Source organism: Artemia sp. Qi Xiang Cuo, chromosome 7 (assembly GCF_049724085.1).
Source record: "Artemia sp. Qi Xiang Cuo chromosome 7, ASM4972408v1, whole genome shotgun sequence".
Lineage (NCBI taxonomy): Eukaryota > Metazoa > Arthropoda > Branchiopoda > Anostraca > Artemiidae > Artemia > Artemia sp. Qi Xiang Cuo.
Genome location: NC_142800.1, coordinates 35,447,390 through 35,464,126, shown reverse-complemented (window position 1 = coordinate 35,464,126; position 16,737 = coordinate 35,447,390). Strand labels below are relative to the sequence as shown.

Sequence of the window (16,737 nt, the reverse complement as noted above, 5' to 3'; positions counted from 1 at the left end):
TATCTACCGGTAGTTCATACTACCTGGCTGTTTCAAAGGCTAGACATAAATTCTATTGGGTGTCAGGATAGATTATAGCATTTCAGCATATCGGAGGCGACGGCAATGATGTTGATTAAGTATGACTCTGAGACGTAGGCACTTTGAAAGCTTGAGGAAGACACATTAGATGTTTCCCAGAGGGATTGTCTAAGCAAGGCCGTATCCAGAGGGGGAGGGGGGTTTGATAAAAAAAGAAGGTTTGATCCACAAAAATGTAACAGAAATGCATATAAACAAATGTTTGATGCGATTTTTAATTTCTTTTTGTACCCCCCCTCCCTCCCCCGAACAGAAATCCTGGATAAGACCATGTGTCTAAGGATAGCTTTAGGCACTCGTTTGACTGACCGTATATCAAACAATAGGCTATACGAAAAATATATTTTAATTATACTTTATAGGGCTATAACTGAAGAAACGTTAAGGTGGCTTGGTCATGTTTTATGGATGAAGGATGTTAGGTTATCAAAAATTGGGCTTTTTAACCATCCATCTGAGCCCAAACGAAAAGTAAATCATCTAAAAATGTGGTTAGAAAAGGTTATAATAAAGGGTTTAATAGAAATCAGAAGTTCATAGGAGAGAGTAAAGGCTGAAGCTTTGAAGAGACTGTGGTGGAGGAGGAGGAGGAACGTATACAGATGTGTTGACCTCAGGTAGCTTGGTGCTACAAAAGAGTTGCCGGTAGCTGTAGTAGCACTAGGGCAAATGACTTCTGAAATTCTAGTTCAGACGAATTTGTACACTTTAAATTAAAATTACGATAGCTGAAAAATCTCGACTTCTCATAAATTTGAGCAGCCTGTTAATACATTGAATATGACTTACCACTTGTTAAAGATTTATGAAATTTGAATGCTAGACACCTGGAGCCCGTACTGCCTGCATCAACAACAACTATATATTTGTGCTCTTGAAAACCAAGTCTAGCGCTAATATCGTCTAAGAAATTTGTGCCATGACTTCTTGACGGAAAAACATTATGGTAAATGACTGGAAAAAAAGCGATAATTACTAACTATAAAACATTTTAAAGGCAAATTGTGTTTCAAGCTTAGCATTTAGCAATACATTTCATTGATTTAGTCCTTTCTTCTAGTACTCTTAGAATATATTATCAATTCTCTCTCTCTCTCTCTCTCTCTCTCTCTCTCTCTCTATATCTCTCTCTCTATATCTATCTATATCTCTATATGTCTCTCTCTCTCTCTCTCTCTCTCTCTCTCTCTCTCTCTCTCTCTCTCTCTCTCTCTCTCTCTCTCTCTCTCTCTCTCTCTCTCTCTCTCTCTCCTTCTGTAGTCTCAAGATTTTTTTGTTTTTCATATAATTCACTTGTTTTAGCATTTCTAACTTATACCCCTCTTCAAAATTTCCTGAGTGCGTATGTCAAGCAAGAATCACAAAGTAGAACAAACAAAGCCTGGCAAGTGAAATTAAAGTAAATAGTGAGGACAGACAAAAAAAATGTTATGCATGTTAGGTATGTTAGACATATAGCAGCAAAAAGCATGCTTCGCACGGGCGGCCGGTGTCCGCGTGATGCAAGAAATTAGTCGTAATAAAGCTACATATCACCTATTGCTATTCTTAAAATTAAATTTCTCATGAAACACCAAAAACTAATAATGAAAAATTATATCAAAAGAAAAATATACTATTTGGAGTTAAGTACCCCACTCAGCAGAAGCATCAAAAAGGAGGAGCCAAGATGGTTTGGATATATCCTCCAAATGCACAATGTTTTGACTCTTGGATAGTTTCACTACGCGTCAGAATAGGGACTAGAGATGGGATGTATTTGACTGGGATGATTTTATAAAAATGCCCTAAAACGTTATAGGTTTACTTCGGGGGTAACTTAAGAAGAAGCTCAAAACAGGGTGGGATGGCGCAGAAGTATTCTCAATCCTCCTGACCTCAAGTGGCTTAACACTAAGAAAAGTTTCTAGATACAGCAGTATTGGTGAATGCATATCAATCCTACTATTTCACGACTAATTTTTCGCAATGTATCATCATTGTACAGGATACATTACGAAATAAGACGGCTGATATTTTTTCAAGGCAAGTGAAGTAAAAAATACATAATGAATTTAAAATGACCAGGATTTATATGTCCTATTTATGATTGTCAAATTTCTCTTTTTATGTAAGTGGAGATCCCTGAAAATAAATAAAAATAATTCTTTGTTCCTAGAGCAAAGAAGTCAGTGTTTCTCTTATTGGAAACAAAGATCATTATTGACAAAAAGAGCTGAATCGGTAAAATTAGTCACTTCAATTTTCCCCCAAAAAAAGAACATTGTACATAGTTACAGCATCTTCTTGTTGTTTGTTTGTTTGTTTTTTTTTTTTTTTTTTTTTTTTTTTTTTTTTTTTTTTAATCCACTGAACATTTTCCTTTTACATTAATTACAGAAAAATAGAAATTCGCCAGGTGTCTTGAAACAGAGAACAAGGGAGAGTAAAGACAGAGAAATTCAACCAGTTCATGTTTCCATTTCGTCGTTGAAAACTATAGTTGAAACTGGAATGAACTGTTAATACAAACAAAAAGGCAAAGAAATACAGTTTACGAAGGAATGTAAATATTAGAAGAAACCATTAAAATTACAGTCAATGTCCAAGGAAATATATTAAATTTAGCAATGTCTACCATTACTTTAAAATTTAAAAAAATATACAACGAGAATAAAGAATTTTTAGTTACATTTTCAAGGCATTCGACACAGTGAACCGTGATTCTTCTAAAAAAGTTGGACAACTGAGGTATTAGAGGAAATGCTCTTAAAATTATTTCATCGTATTTGAGTCACCGATCTATGTATGTGCAACTGAATGATGTGGAATCAAGTGATAACCATGTTCGTTGCGGTGTTCTCCAGCGGTCCCCTCTCGGCCCTCTTTTCTTCTCAAAAAATTATTAATGACATTCATCAAGCAATCTGTGATTTGACAACAAATATTGGAAATGGAGACGAAACGATTAAACCTAGGAAATCTCTTGTCCTGTTTGCTGATGATACGAATTTTTCAGCTACGGAGCGCACCGAAGCTCAGCTTTTAGGGACACTGAGTAATGATATGGAAAAAGTGGAGAAATGGCTAAGGCTAAACAAGCTGAAAGTAAATCCCGGTAAATCGATTTCGTTGTCTGGGGTAGATCACCTTCATATTACCCCTGGTTGCAAGAGCTTACAGTACGAGACTCGACAATAAGACGTCAAAAGCCAGTGAAATACCTAGGCGTAATAATTGGTGAAACATTAAGTTTTTCAGAGCATTTACAGTGTATATCATCGAAAGTAGCAAGGAATCTAGGTATGATAAGGAACCTAAAGCATCAGTTTCCGGAGAAAGTTTTGCGTCTTTTATATTTTTCATTAGTCCATCCTTATTCACTATACTGTTGTTCTGTTTGGTCTGGAATATTTTATGTTCACCTGAAACCTTTGCGTGTTCTCCAGAATTCAGCTGTGCGTGCTATTTATGGAATCGATTGACTTGCCTGAGTTAGAAATATTAATCCGCGAATCTGTATTTTAACGTTTTCAGGGTTGTGCTTATTTTATAAGCTTCAACGAATGTATGATATTATTAATAATATTGCTCCAATGTGTGTTCGTCATATGTTTGAGACAACTACTGATTTCCATGAGCATTCAACGAGACAGGTTGGTAAGTACAGAAGGCCAATTAGAATGTTTGTGAGGTCTGCTTTCTCTGCTCGTCATATTCTTCCTGTGCTGTGGTCTCAGACGTCATCTTCTATTAGGGATATAGCTGAAAGGTCTGGCTTCCGTGAGCAGTTGAGGCACCATTGTCTGTAGGTTTATGAATTCTTTTTTTTTCTCAAGTAGTTTTATATGTTTAATATGCTTTATATATTTTATTTTTGTTCTGTTGTGAAATGGGAACCCAAATGCGCTGATGTAAGTGGATGTAAAATTTTTTGGAGTGGCAATACAAACCCAGGTTACTGGGCTTCATGCTTTTTTGTTGATTTTTTTGTGAATAAATTATATCTGCATTTAAAAAAAGATGGTGCTTGACCATAAAGAGAAACAAGAATGATACTTAACAACAGAAAATGAAGAGAAAGTTACATAAAAATAAAAAAATCAGTTTTTCAAAAATATATGAATTAAATGTACGAAAAGGTACACAGTTTAAAAGAATTAACTCAAAGAGGAAATGAGGAATTACTTTCCTGTAATTCCGTAGTAAAAAAAAAAATATGCTTTAAATTTATAGGTCTACAACTACGATGTATTTTCATAAGACAGCCATATTATTCTTTAAACATATGCCATGTTAAATTCCACCTGATGGATTTTCCTGTTTGAAATTTAGAGCCACTGAAAAGAACAATAAGTTTTAACGTCACAGGCAGAAGGTTTTTTCTTCTGTACAGAAAATATTCCTTTTTTTTTAAATAAAGCTTCTTAACCAAATTGAGAAAATTACCAATTGAAAATAAATTACCTAGTAATGAAAAAAGACTTAAAGACCCAACTAACAATATGGACATCCATTTTATCAATATATAAACTTTCAGCGGCGTGTTATTCTTTGGCAGAGAAGAGTTGAGCTTCATATCTGGCAGTGTCTCATCATACGTACGCTAAAAGAAAATGAATAATTCGATAAAAAAAAAAACTATAAACTGTCGAGAGCGTTCGAGCCCTTATTCGACTCTTCCGCTTAATATTAAGCGGACTGTCGTGTAATTCATAAAACATACTTATCAGGCAACTTGTCAACTGAAATGCTATAGACAACCAGGCGAACAATAACATTAATCACTTGCACTCCGCCGTAAACATAGCTTATTTACAAACCCCTGAAGGTATGTTTCACAACTACTGTCTGTTAGTGTTCTCTGACTATAATTTCACATATTTTTTTTATTTTCGAGATTGATTTTTTGTTTATATGTGACGTCACTTATCCTCAGATATACTTCAATTTCCAGGGTTAGCAGGAGTAACTTATCCAACAGCTAATCCAAACCGTTTCATGTAGTAATCCTACTAATCTCTGACGTCATGAATTTTCTGCTGGGGGGATTTCCTACGAAAAGAATATTCCATGGGGATGGAAGTTTTCAGGGGGTTAACTTTCCAGGGGAAATTTTACACCGGGAAAATTTGCCAGAATTCCTATACGAAATTCTTTTCATTAGTCTTACTTTCCCTTTGCCGACTCAATTTTACATGTGGAGAGGTTAAGGAAAATTTTCCGGGGGGGGGGATTTTTCCCTGGTTGGAATTGTCTAGAGTATCTTTCCACAGGGAGGGGGGGGGGATTTACGAAGGGATAATTTTCCATGGGGGATTTATCACGGGATAAATTTTCCAGAGGGAATTTTCTGCGGGAGTAACTTTCTACTAGGAGACGGGGTATTTGCGGGAAAACTTTTCCACGGAAGAGAGAACTTTCGGTATGATTTTAAAAACAATCTGAAATTGAAGTCTTTTTCAAATGAAAGTGCACTAAGAAAAATCTTTCACCCGGAATCGTCCGCAAGAAATTATCATGGGGAACTTTCAGCTAGAATGAAATGGTCTAGGGGGAATTTTTCTGGCAGGGATTATACGTGGGAACAACTTTCCAAGGAGGGATTTTCCGTGGAGGGAAAGAATTTCCCATGGTATTGAGGAGGGGGCAACCCCCTCATAGGTAATAATTTCTGTTCCGTTTAGGTTTTGCTGTTGCTCCTTACTTTCAGTTGAAAAAACTAGTTTTTTATATTTAATATTGAGTAGAATTGAAGTTTAAGCAGCAAAAAATCCCTGTCCTAGAATTTACAAACAAAAATCAACAGAATTAATTTCACGTTTAACATAAAGAAAAGATTTTAAGTTCTAAATGCTCGTGCTAAAAATGAAAATCGACAGAAATATTTGTACTAGTTAGTATAACTGAGTGTTTAAATAACTCAGTTATATATTTGCACTGATTTAATATTCATATAACAGTAATCATTATAGTTGATTAAAATTGAATGTTTAATGCGATCTGTCATACCACAGTGCTGATGTACATCAAGCAACAAAGCGCAAAGGCGATGAAAAAATACAAGCTCTTTGGTTGATACGAAAAATTTGCAACGCTTCATTTCAAACCAACTTTTATAGGCCGGTAACTGATAAAATAAAGGATTGAGCAAAAAAAGTTCATTGTCTATATTATTCAATTTACAGATAAAGCGTCACACCAAATTTTTCAAAGGGTCAGAGGTCTTTACAAAATACGTCAGCAGGTTCAAAAAAAAAATAATGTTTTGCCTAGTTTCTCAATTGTATTAAAAATCTACAAGTGATCAATGTAAACATTGTGTTTAGAGCTACACACAGATAGAAGCCTCTGAGGAAAGAATTATATTATTTATATTTTAATATCTCATTTAATACTGATATTTAATATCAGTAAATATCTTAATATATTTACTTTTTTTTAATATCTCAGAGAAGTTATGAAATTCTTAAAACCTTTTGGAGTAACAAAGCAGCCACCGTAAGTCCATAATTCTATCGGAGACGCTTCCCTGGTTTTATCGTTGATGCTGTATTAGCCAAGGTTATGACGAAGCGGCAAAAATATAAGCAGTTCTGTTCAGAGACTAACCTCCTTGCTGAGTTAACTGTCTAACAAGCCAAATGGAGGTCTATAATCGAGTTATCCAGATAGTTTCTGAAACTCTTGGTGAGTGCGACAACCACTTCATTAGAACTGTACGTTCACTCTTGGTCTTGATTGTATTCTCCCTGTTACCAGGACACCAACAGAGCGTTCATTAAGCTCACTAAAGCAGTTTAAAACATACCTCCGAAATCAGACAGGAGAGAACAGGTTGAATGGTCTTGGACACAAGTCTATCAATTGCGATGTTAAGGTGGATATTGATAATGTTTTGAGCGACTTCGGGAGGAAATCAAGACGGATTAAAATATAATTAGTATTAACATTGCTTGTGTTGTTTTGTATCTGATTCAAGGATTAGCAAGATTAGAGCTCTTTAATTTGGTTAATTGAACTCATTATTTTATCTTTTTGCTTAGTAGCATGGTAATACATAAGCCCAAAAAGGGAATTTTGACAGTAATATACTTAGTTAGTGGTAAGTGTCTGGACTACTGGTAGCTTTTAGCTGGTGCCCCCCCAGAACGAAAATCCTAAATACGCCCCTAGCAAGAACATATCTATGAAGGAGAGTTACCCCCCCCCTCCCCTGAAATTTTAGTTCGACTTGTAAAAATGTAACAAAAAGGCATAAAAGTTTTTTTTGTAACAGCCCCCCCCCCCCCAAATAAATACCCTTCCTCCCAGAATAAAAATACAGGATAAACCCTTGGGGGGGGGGGGCTCTTTTTAGAAAAATATTGCCAGCGGTAGGTACAATGTACCTTCATGTAGGGTTTACTATTTAAAGTTTCTAATTAACAAAGAAGCTTTGCAAAAATAATAATAATAATAGTAAAAATACTAACAACAATAATAATAATGACGTCAGCTAATTGACCCCCCCCCCCCCTATTTGAATCTTAACCCCATTTGAAAATAACAAATTAAGAAATATTTTGAAAAAAAAAAGACACAAAAAGTCACCCAATCGACAAAATCTCCTACAGAAGAACCTCATTCAATGATATATCACCTAGGATGGGAATCCAGGGTGGGGGTTCCAAACTTTACCATACGAAAGGAGCAATCTCTCCTCATCTCCTAATGTTAACCTAAGGGCGATTTTCGTGACTTTGAAATCCGAACTGGAATCACCTTCCATGTGTTTTCGCAGATAAAGACTGAAAGGTATAACTTTCCATTCAGATTTTTTACGACTGGAAACGCTTCCCGCTTCTTCGGAAAGTGAATCCAGACCGAAAGTGGAAAGTGAAGCTGGAGACCACATTTCTGGCGTAATTTTCAAACAGACCGAAGAACATGGAAGCATATGGGTACGTTAAAATTGGACAAAATGGCTATATTTAGGAAAGAAGATTATTGTGACGCGAATGAAGACGGCCAGTTCATATTCCTAAGTGCAGGTAAGAAAATCAGTGGTTCTGAATTAAAAATCTGGAATCTGGGATTCAAGAAAATCCAGGATATGAAACGCCAGCCTTACTGCTTAGGTAAGTTGGCTTCTGTGTCGCCAATGTCACTTATTACTTGAATTGCTTACATCCATGTTAAATAGATTAAAATCTTACGCTATAACAGACGTATTCCACTAGTTTCCGTCGTCCAAGAGCTGTCTTTGCCTTCCACTTTCTCGTTTTTGCTTTCCAGCTGTTTTCAAAACGTGCAACCGAGTAGGAAAGTGTTTCCGAGAATCTCGTGAAAACCAACTTCTAGAAGTATCGCACTAACTACTGACTCTTGGAATATTCACCCTAAAGCCATAAAAATAATAGCTTATCAACCTTCAGATGACCCAGAATGTTATGAAGCCACCAGTTAAAAAACCACCAGCTTTCTTATTATAAACATACAAGAACCAAAGGTGTAACAAATTTTATTGAAAAGATTTTGCTGATTGAAGCCAAGAAATTTTATTAGCCATTTAAATTCAAGGGCAAGGAAATTTACACGAATTATTCCTACTTACAGCAAATACTTCATGGAAGTTAGAAACTGGGGCTAAAGCGTGCACACAATCATACGAATTTCAGCCAGACTCTTAAAGTGCAACGATTTGAAGTTCAAAACAGCATACATCACTATTTTAGGGAAGGAAAAAACAATGAAAATAGTAAAATAGCAAGGGATAATAGAACAGGGGATAATGCAAAATAAAAGGTAAATATTTACATCCTGTAAATGGAGACCTAGAGATTTGATCAAATACTTAGAATTCATCTGATGTGAATTGGTCACAACCCAAACAATGCTTTAGGAATTTGATCGAATCATTTTTTATATTGTAAAACTGTGAAATATACATTAAGAGAAAGATTAAATACATTTGCTGCCAATTGAGACATTAAGTAATCAAGAGCTCTAGCATTGAGAGGGTTTAGCCCACCCCATATAACTAAAAAAAAAACATAAATCATATCTTAGTTTAAAGAAAGGGGGATATGTGCATATACTGTTTTTTAACGATTCTAAAAATTTAAATACTGAAATATGCATAAAACAAAAAAAATAAAAAGTAACAAAAAAAGTAACAAAAAGTGGACTGACAAATAGACATGCATTAACGAAACTTACTTTTCTAAGTCTTACTATGCTGCTCATTGCCTACCAGAGTTCATATATCCGATACTAATATTAGGTAAGTGAGATCAAAGCAGCTCTTCACTAAGCCCAAGAATCCTGCTTCCTGAGAAAGTAAAAGATTTCCTTGATTATTTTGGATTGACTACAAGCTTTATCTTGACACAGGATAATCAATGTCCACAAAATCAGATAAGATTTATATCATCTCAAATAGAGGAGTTAATAGTCAAAATATGAGATTTGCAGTTCATTTGCATCTTTAAATACATATATCTTCCAAATACATAGTGGAGATCACATTAATGGTTTGCACTAAGAATGTGACACATAAACTGCCATACAATACACAACCGCGATTCTGGAAGGGTAAGAGATGGCTGGCTTAGAACCCCCATCCCCCCCGCCCACACGCGATGATATCTCGTTTCCAAAACTGTGTCCGGAGTCATACGGAAAATTATATTTCGTCATTTTAATTGATAATTTTTTTGGCAGTAACTCTGTTGAAAAACAGTAAATACGTTACTTTAAAATGGGAGCTGGCGTTTACTACCCCCCCCCCCGCGGAAAAAACCCCTCTATAATAAAACAAAAAATCACGAAGAAAGGAAAGAAACGAGGACAATTAACAGCCAGTGAAAAAACTTAAAAATAATGCAAATATTTCGGTCAAGACCTCCGCTTGACCGTCCTCAGTGCAGAATAAAACTTATAAAAATATAAAAACCAAACCTTAAAATAAAAACACCAAACTTAAAATTGGACGACCCTTTCCTAGTAACGGTGAAAGGGTAACTCACCGTTTCACCGTTACCCTTTCACCGTTACTAGGAAAGGGTCGTCCAATTTTAAGTTTGGTGTTTTTATTTTTAGGTTTGGTTTTTATATTTTTATCAGTTTTATTCTGCACTGAGGACGGTCAAGCGGAGGTCTTGATCGTAATTTTTGCCAAATTTTTCGGTTTATTCAGTGGCTGTTAATTGTTCTCGGTTACTCCCTTTCGTCGTGATTTTATTTTATCATGATGAGCGAATGATGTCTCAGAAATTATTTACCCTCTATAATTCCCCCACACGCAAAATTGAGCAGCCAAAGAGAAAGTACAACATAAGTACCTCTTTTATTTCGGTATAATGCCCAATACTTTTTTAGTTACACTACATGTTCTTAAAATTATATTTAAAAAAATATATGTAGTTCTTTTTTTTTCGGCATAATACCCAATATTTTTTTGTTAGACTCAATGTTCTTTAGCTTATATTAAAAAAAAAAACACAAAAAAACAACCCCTTAAAGTGGATATTTCTTTTATTTCGGCTATTTATTTCGGCTTTGCATATTTCTTTCATTAATACCATATATTTTTTTAGTTAAACTACATGTTCTTTAAACTTTTGAATCTAAACTTCGTGTAGCAGCTTAAAAAATAAATAAATAATTATTAACACATTGAACCCGTATGGCTCTTTATTATAAGCAACGCTACAGCATTACCTCTGACTTAAACATATGAATAGAACTTTCAATTTCTCTTCTAGTGAACATCCAAAATTATCCAGGGGAAATTTTTCGCGGAGGGTAAACGTCTCGACCCCTTTATAATACGTTTGACCCCTGCCCCCATACTGAATTTCTGTCTAAGCCCGGAAAAAAAATAAAGATGATTTTGGTGGCCACACCACCTCTCTGGGGGGCGTCATGAGTAGTATCTATTCTATATATTTGAACCGTACATTCACGCCTACAAGAAAAGCATGTTATGAAACAATTGGGGTGATTACGTTCAAAGAGAATGAGTATCCTCTAACACCTATAATTCCTTGGCACCTTTTCAGAGCATGTACTCGTGGATACCTTTCCAAACAACGAGATTAAACACGCTTTTACAATCGGAATTGTTTGATTGACATTTGCAAAAAAGGGATAAGGAATTCGCAAATTGGACTCTATGAACGATATTAATTAATGTTTGAATAATAGGAGTGTGATTGATTCTAATTAGTGATTGGATAATTTTTTAAAAAGAAATCTCTGAATAAAATATTTTTGGAGGGATGGGATGATGGGAGCGATGTGTCTTAGAGTACTTATAATGGTGTTATTTGGGGAGATTACGTTCCTTGGCACCTTTTCAGAGCATGTACTTATGGATACCTTTCCAAGCAACGTGATTAAAGACGCTTTTACAATCGGAATTGTTTGATTGACATTTGCAAAAAGGGATAAGGAATTCGCAAATTGGACTCTATGAACGATATTAATTAATGTTTGAATAATAGGAGTGTGATTGATTCTAATTAGTGTTTGGATAATTTTTTAACAAGAAATCTCTGAATAAAATATTTTTGGAGGGGTTGTCTTATTCTGTGTTTTTTTTTCTTTACTTGGTGGTCATTCAAAAAGCGAGAATTTCAGTGAAATAAATAATTCTTGTACCTTTTAAAATAGCTTTACGGGGTTTGAGAGACTCTGTTGTCTTATTCCGTGTGTTTTTTTTTCTTTACTTGGTGGTCATTCAAAAAGCGAGGATTTCTGTTAAATAAATAATTCTTGTACCTTTTAAAATAGCTTTAAGGGGTTTGAGAGACTCTGTTGTCTTATTCCGTGTGATTTTTTCTTTACTTGGTGGTCATTCAAAAAAGCGAGGATTTTTGTTAAATAAATAATTCTTGTACCTTTTAAAATAGCTTTACGAGGTTTGAGAGACTCTGTTGTCTTATTCTGTGTGTTTTTTTCTTTGCTGGCACTTTTTTTTCATCAATTCATCTTGATATTCAATAGTGATATTTTCTGACAATGCCCTTTTTATTTTTCTGGCAATTTCATTGTCTATTATCACAGTATTTTTACACAGGTAACAGTTTCGGCACGTAGCCAAGATATGGTTTACGATATTAGTAGAAGAGTAGGCCTTTCTTTTATTGACCTTCCGTTGAATGCTAATACCTAAAAGATGACAATTAGATGTATCAGTAGGTAATGTGTTACCTGCAACAGTAGCATGGAGTTGTCCTCTATCATCAACGATTATCTTTATGTTGGCATTCTCTTTGAGTGCAATCATCTCCGGAGATCTCAATCTCACATATCCACCATTTGTACAACGGAATCTTTTCGGTATTGCCAATAAATTTAATTCCTTACTGTTATGACAATGCATACATACATTTCCAATAGTGCTACCACTTGTACTTGTTTCATAGTTTAGATACTTCTCCTTGTCGGAATTCAATGCTACCATAACATTTTCATGTGAAAACACTATCTTAAAATGCTCCATCTTCACTTTTTTTTAAAGATACGACTTATGTGTTTATCGTTCCACTGCGTAAAAAATACTGATTTAATACATGCAATAAACCAGGTAGTGTCGATAACCGGCTATAGAGTACCAGTGGGAAAGCCGCATCATGTCTTGAAGAAATCATAGAGTACAATTGTTAGAGCCGTAAGCGTATTTGGTCATTTTAAGATACGTACAAAAAAAATAAAAAAATAAAGTTTAATAATTTAGAAGTTTAAAAAAAAAATAGTATGTTTTTATGAAAAAAAATATTGAATTGTAATCATCAGTCCTCATCATCATTAGTATCCAAAACTGGACTTTAGTTTCACATTTGAACTAGAGAATTGTATTTTCCATAATTTTCTTACATGAAAGTTGAATAAAATTTCGGTATTGTGTATTCAAGAGGTGGAGAAACTTTTTTATAATTTAATTTCTGATCGCTTGGGACAACAGAGTCTCTCAAACCCCGTAAAGCTATTTTAAAAGGTACAAGAATTATTTATTTAACAGAAATCCTCGCTTTTTGAATGATCACCAAGTAAAGAAAAAAAACAGAATAAAAAAACAGAGTCTCTCAAACCCCCTAAAGCTATTTTAAAAGGTACAAGAATTATTTATTTAACAGAAATCCTCGCTTTTTGAATGACCACCAAGTAGAGAAAAAATCACACAGAATAAAACAACAGTCTCTCAAGCCCCGTAAAGCTATTTTAAAAGGTACAAGAATTATTTATTTAACAGAAATCCTCGCTTTTTGAATGACCATCAAGTAAAGAAAAAAAACACACAGAATAAAACAACAGAGTCTCTCAAACCCCGTAAAGCTATTTTAAAAGGTACAAGAATTATTTATTTAACAGAAATCCTCGCTTTTTGAATGACCACCAAGTAAAGAAAAAATCACACGGAATAAGACAACAGAGTCTCTCAAACCCCGTAAAGCTATTTTAAAAGGTACAAGAATTATTTATTTAACAGAAATCCTCGCTTTTTGAATGACCACCAAGTTAAGAAAAAATCACACAGAATAATACAACAGAGTCTCTCAAACCCCTTAAAGCTATTTTAAAAGGTACAAGAATTATTTATTTAACAGAAATCCTTGCTTTTTGAATGACCACCAAGTAACGAAAACATCAAAGAGAATAAAACAACAGAGTGTCTCAAACCCCGTAAAGCTATTTTAAAAGTTACAAGAATTATTTATTTATTAGAAATCCTAGCTTTTTGAATGACCACCAAGTAAAGGAAAAATCATACTGAATAAGACAACAAAGTCTCTCAAAGCCCGTAAAGCTATTTTAAAAGGTACAAGAATTATTTATTTAACAGAAATCCTCGCTTTTTGAATGACCATCAAGTAAAGAAAAAATCACACAGAATAAAACTACAGTCTCTCAAGCCCCGTAAAGCTATTTTAAAAGGTACAAGAATTAATTATTTAACAGAAATCCTCGCTTTTTGAATGACCATCAAGTAAAGAAAAAAACACATAGAATAAAACAACAGAGTCTCTCAAACCCCGTAAAGCTATTTTAAAAGGTACAAGAATTATTTATTTAACAAAAATCCTCGCTTTTTGAATGACCACCAAGTAAAGAAAAAATCACACGGAATAAGACAACAGAGTCTCTCAAACCCCGTAAAGCTATTTTAAAAGGTACAAGAATTATTTATTTGACAGAAATCCTCGCTTTTTGAATGATCACCAAGTAAAGAAAAAAACCCACAGAATAAAACAACAGAGTCTCTTAAACCCCGTAAAGCTATTTTAAAAGGTACAAGAATTATTTACTTAACAGAAATCCTCACTTTTTGAATGATCACCAAGTTTGAGAGTCTCTCAAACCCCGTAAAGCTATTTTAAAAGGTACAAGAATTATTTATTTAACATAAATCCTCGCTTTTTGAATGACCACCAAGAAAATAAAAAATCACACGGAATAAGACAACAGAGTCTCTCAAACCCCGTAAAGCTATTTTAAAAGGTAAAAGAATTATTTATTTAACAGAAATCCTCGCTTTTTAAATGGCCACCAAGTAAAGAAAAAAACACAGAAAAAAATAATAGAGGCTCTCAAACCCCGTAAAGCTATTTTAAAAGATACAAGAATTATTTATTTAACAGACATCATAGCTTTTTGAATGACCACCAAGTAAAGAAAAAAACTCACATAATGACACAACAGAGTCTCTGGAACCCCGTAAAGCTATTTTAAAAGGTACAACAATTATTTATTTAATATAAATCCTCGCTTTTTGAAAGATCACCATGTAAAGAAAATATCACACTGAATAATACAACAGAGTCTATCAAACCTCGTAAATCTATTTTAAAAGGTACAAGAATTATTTATTTAACAGAAAACCTCTCTTTTTCAATGATCACCAAGTAAATAAAAAATCACACAGAATAAGACAACAGAGTCTCTCAAACCCCGTAAAGCTATTTCAAAAGGTACAAGAATTATTTATTTAAGAGAAATCCTCGCTTTTTGAATGATCACCAAGTAAAGAAAAAAACACAAAGAATAAGACAACAGAGTCTCTCAAACCCCGTAAAGCTATTTTAAAAGGTACAAGAACTATTTATTTAACAAAAATCCTCGCTTTTTTGAATGACCACCAAGTAAAGAAAAAATCACACGGAATAAGACAAGAGTCTCTCAAACCCCGTAAAGCTATTTTAAAAGGTACAAGAATTATTTATTTAACAGAAATCCTCGCTTTTTGAATGACCACCAAGTAAATAAAAAAAAAACACACGGAATAAGACAACAGAGTCTCTCAAACCCCGTAAAGCTATTTTAAAAGGTACAAGAATTATTTATTAACAGAAATCCTCGCTTTTTGAATGACCACCAAGTAAAGAAAAAAAAACACACAGAATAAGACAACCCCTCCAAAAATATTTTATTCAGAGATTTCTTGTTAAAAAATTATCCAATCTCTAATTAGAATCAATCACACTCCTATTATTCAAACATTAATTAATATCGTTCATAGAGTCCAATTTTCGAATTCCTTATCCCTTTTTGCAAATGTCAATCAAACAATTCCGATTGTAACAGCGTGTTTAATCACGTTGGTTGGAAAGGTATCCATCAGTACATGCTCTGAAAAGGGGCCAAGGAACGTAATCTCCCCAAATAACACCATTATAAGTACTCTAAGACACCTCGCTCCCATCATCCCATCCCTCCAAAAATATTTTATTCAGAGATTTCATGTTAAAAAACTATCCAATCACTAATTACAATCAATCACACTCCTATTATTCAAACATTAATTAATATCGTTCATAGAGTCCAATTTGTGAATTCCTTATCCCTTTTTTGCAAATGCCAATCAAACAATTCCGATTGTAAAAGCGTGTTTAATCACGTTGCTTGGAAAGGTATCCACAAGTACATGCTTTGAAAAGGTGCCAAGGAAGTATAGGTGTGAGAGGATACTCATTCTCTTTGAACGTAATCACCCCAATTGTTTCATAACATGCTTTTCTTGTAGGCGTGAATGTACGGTTGAATGTACGGTTCAAATATATAGAATAGAAACTACTGTCATGTGAGAAATGACCTCGCTCATTTTACAGAACCCCCTCCCTGCAAAAATCCTCTGACCCTCCAAAGCGTTCGGATCATACCCATTACGTATTTTAGAATTGCCTTGAACGTCGATTTAACATGTCAGGTAGAAAGCAGAAAAAAAAATAGATCTCTCGTTCTCTGTCTCTGCAAGTTTTGCAGAAAGCTAAATCCACGGGTCACAGTTCTGGAGCAACACAGGCGAGGCCAGACTCGAACCGTGTGATGGTGTAACGAAAATCCTAACTTCTGATACCTACCAAATCTATTTTATGTTACAGAGATTCTTCTTATGGATACAGATGAAAGAATGCAGCCCATCCCTCATATAGGTTGGATCAAGCACGGATGCCCAAGACCAAAACTAGAGCTGTTAACCAGATTTTGTTTAATGAATTCCACTAGGCCGACTACTAATTCAGTGGATCAAAGTAGAGTACCGAAGGACCGAGCTTCGCTCGGCAAAGTAAATTATAGACATCAAAACGGTGTTCAGCATATCCCCCCTGCAGAGACTTCCCCAACAGAAATGCGTGCCACCATACCCTAGTTTACACAAGATAAAACTTTTTTACATAATTTTTCTAGATT

General features: G+C 34.5%; 1 protein-coding gene across 11 annotated transcripts in view; it reads right to left on the bottom strand.

Moving 5' to 3' along the window:
• Positions 1-16,737, bottom strand: part of NTPase (ectonucleoside triphosphate diphosphohydrolase NTPase) — a 113,747-nt gene that overhangs the window by 48,605 nt on the left and 48,405 nt on the right. For 7 of the 11 annotated variants that reach the window (XM_089092218.1, XM_089092217.1, XM_089092223.1 and 4 more), the window contains exons 2-4: positions 9,262-9,373; positions 4,528-4,666; positions 871-1,035 (exon numbers count right to left, since the gene is read on the bottom strand). In XM_089092218.1, coding sequence (XP_088948344.1) covers positions 871-1,035; positions 4,528-4,666; positions 9,262-9,288 — 331 coding nt within the window. In that variant the 5' untranslated portion in view covers positions 9,289-9,373. Of the gene's footprint in view, positions 1-870; positions 1,036-4,527; positions 4,667-8,258; positions 8,404-9,261; positions 9,374-16,737 lie in introns of those variants that run through there. The other 4 variants (XM_089092226.1, XM_089092227.1, XM_089092224.1 and 1 more) reach the window with 2 other exon arrangements.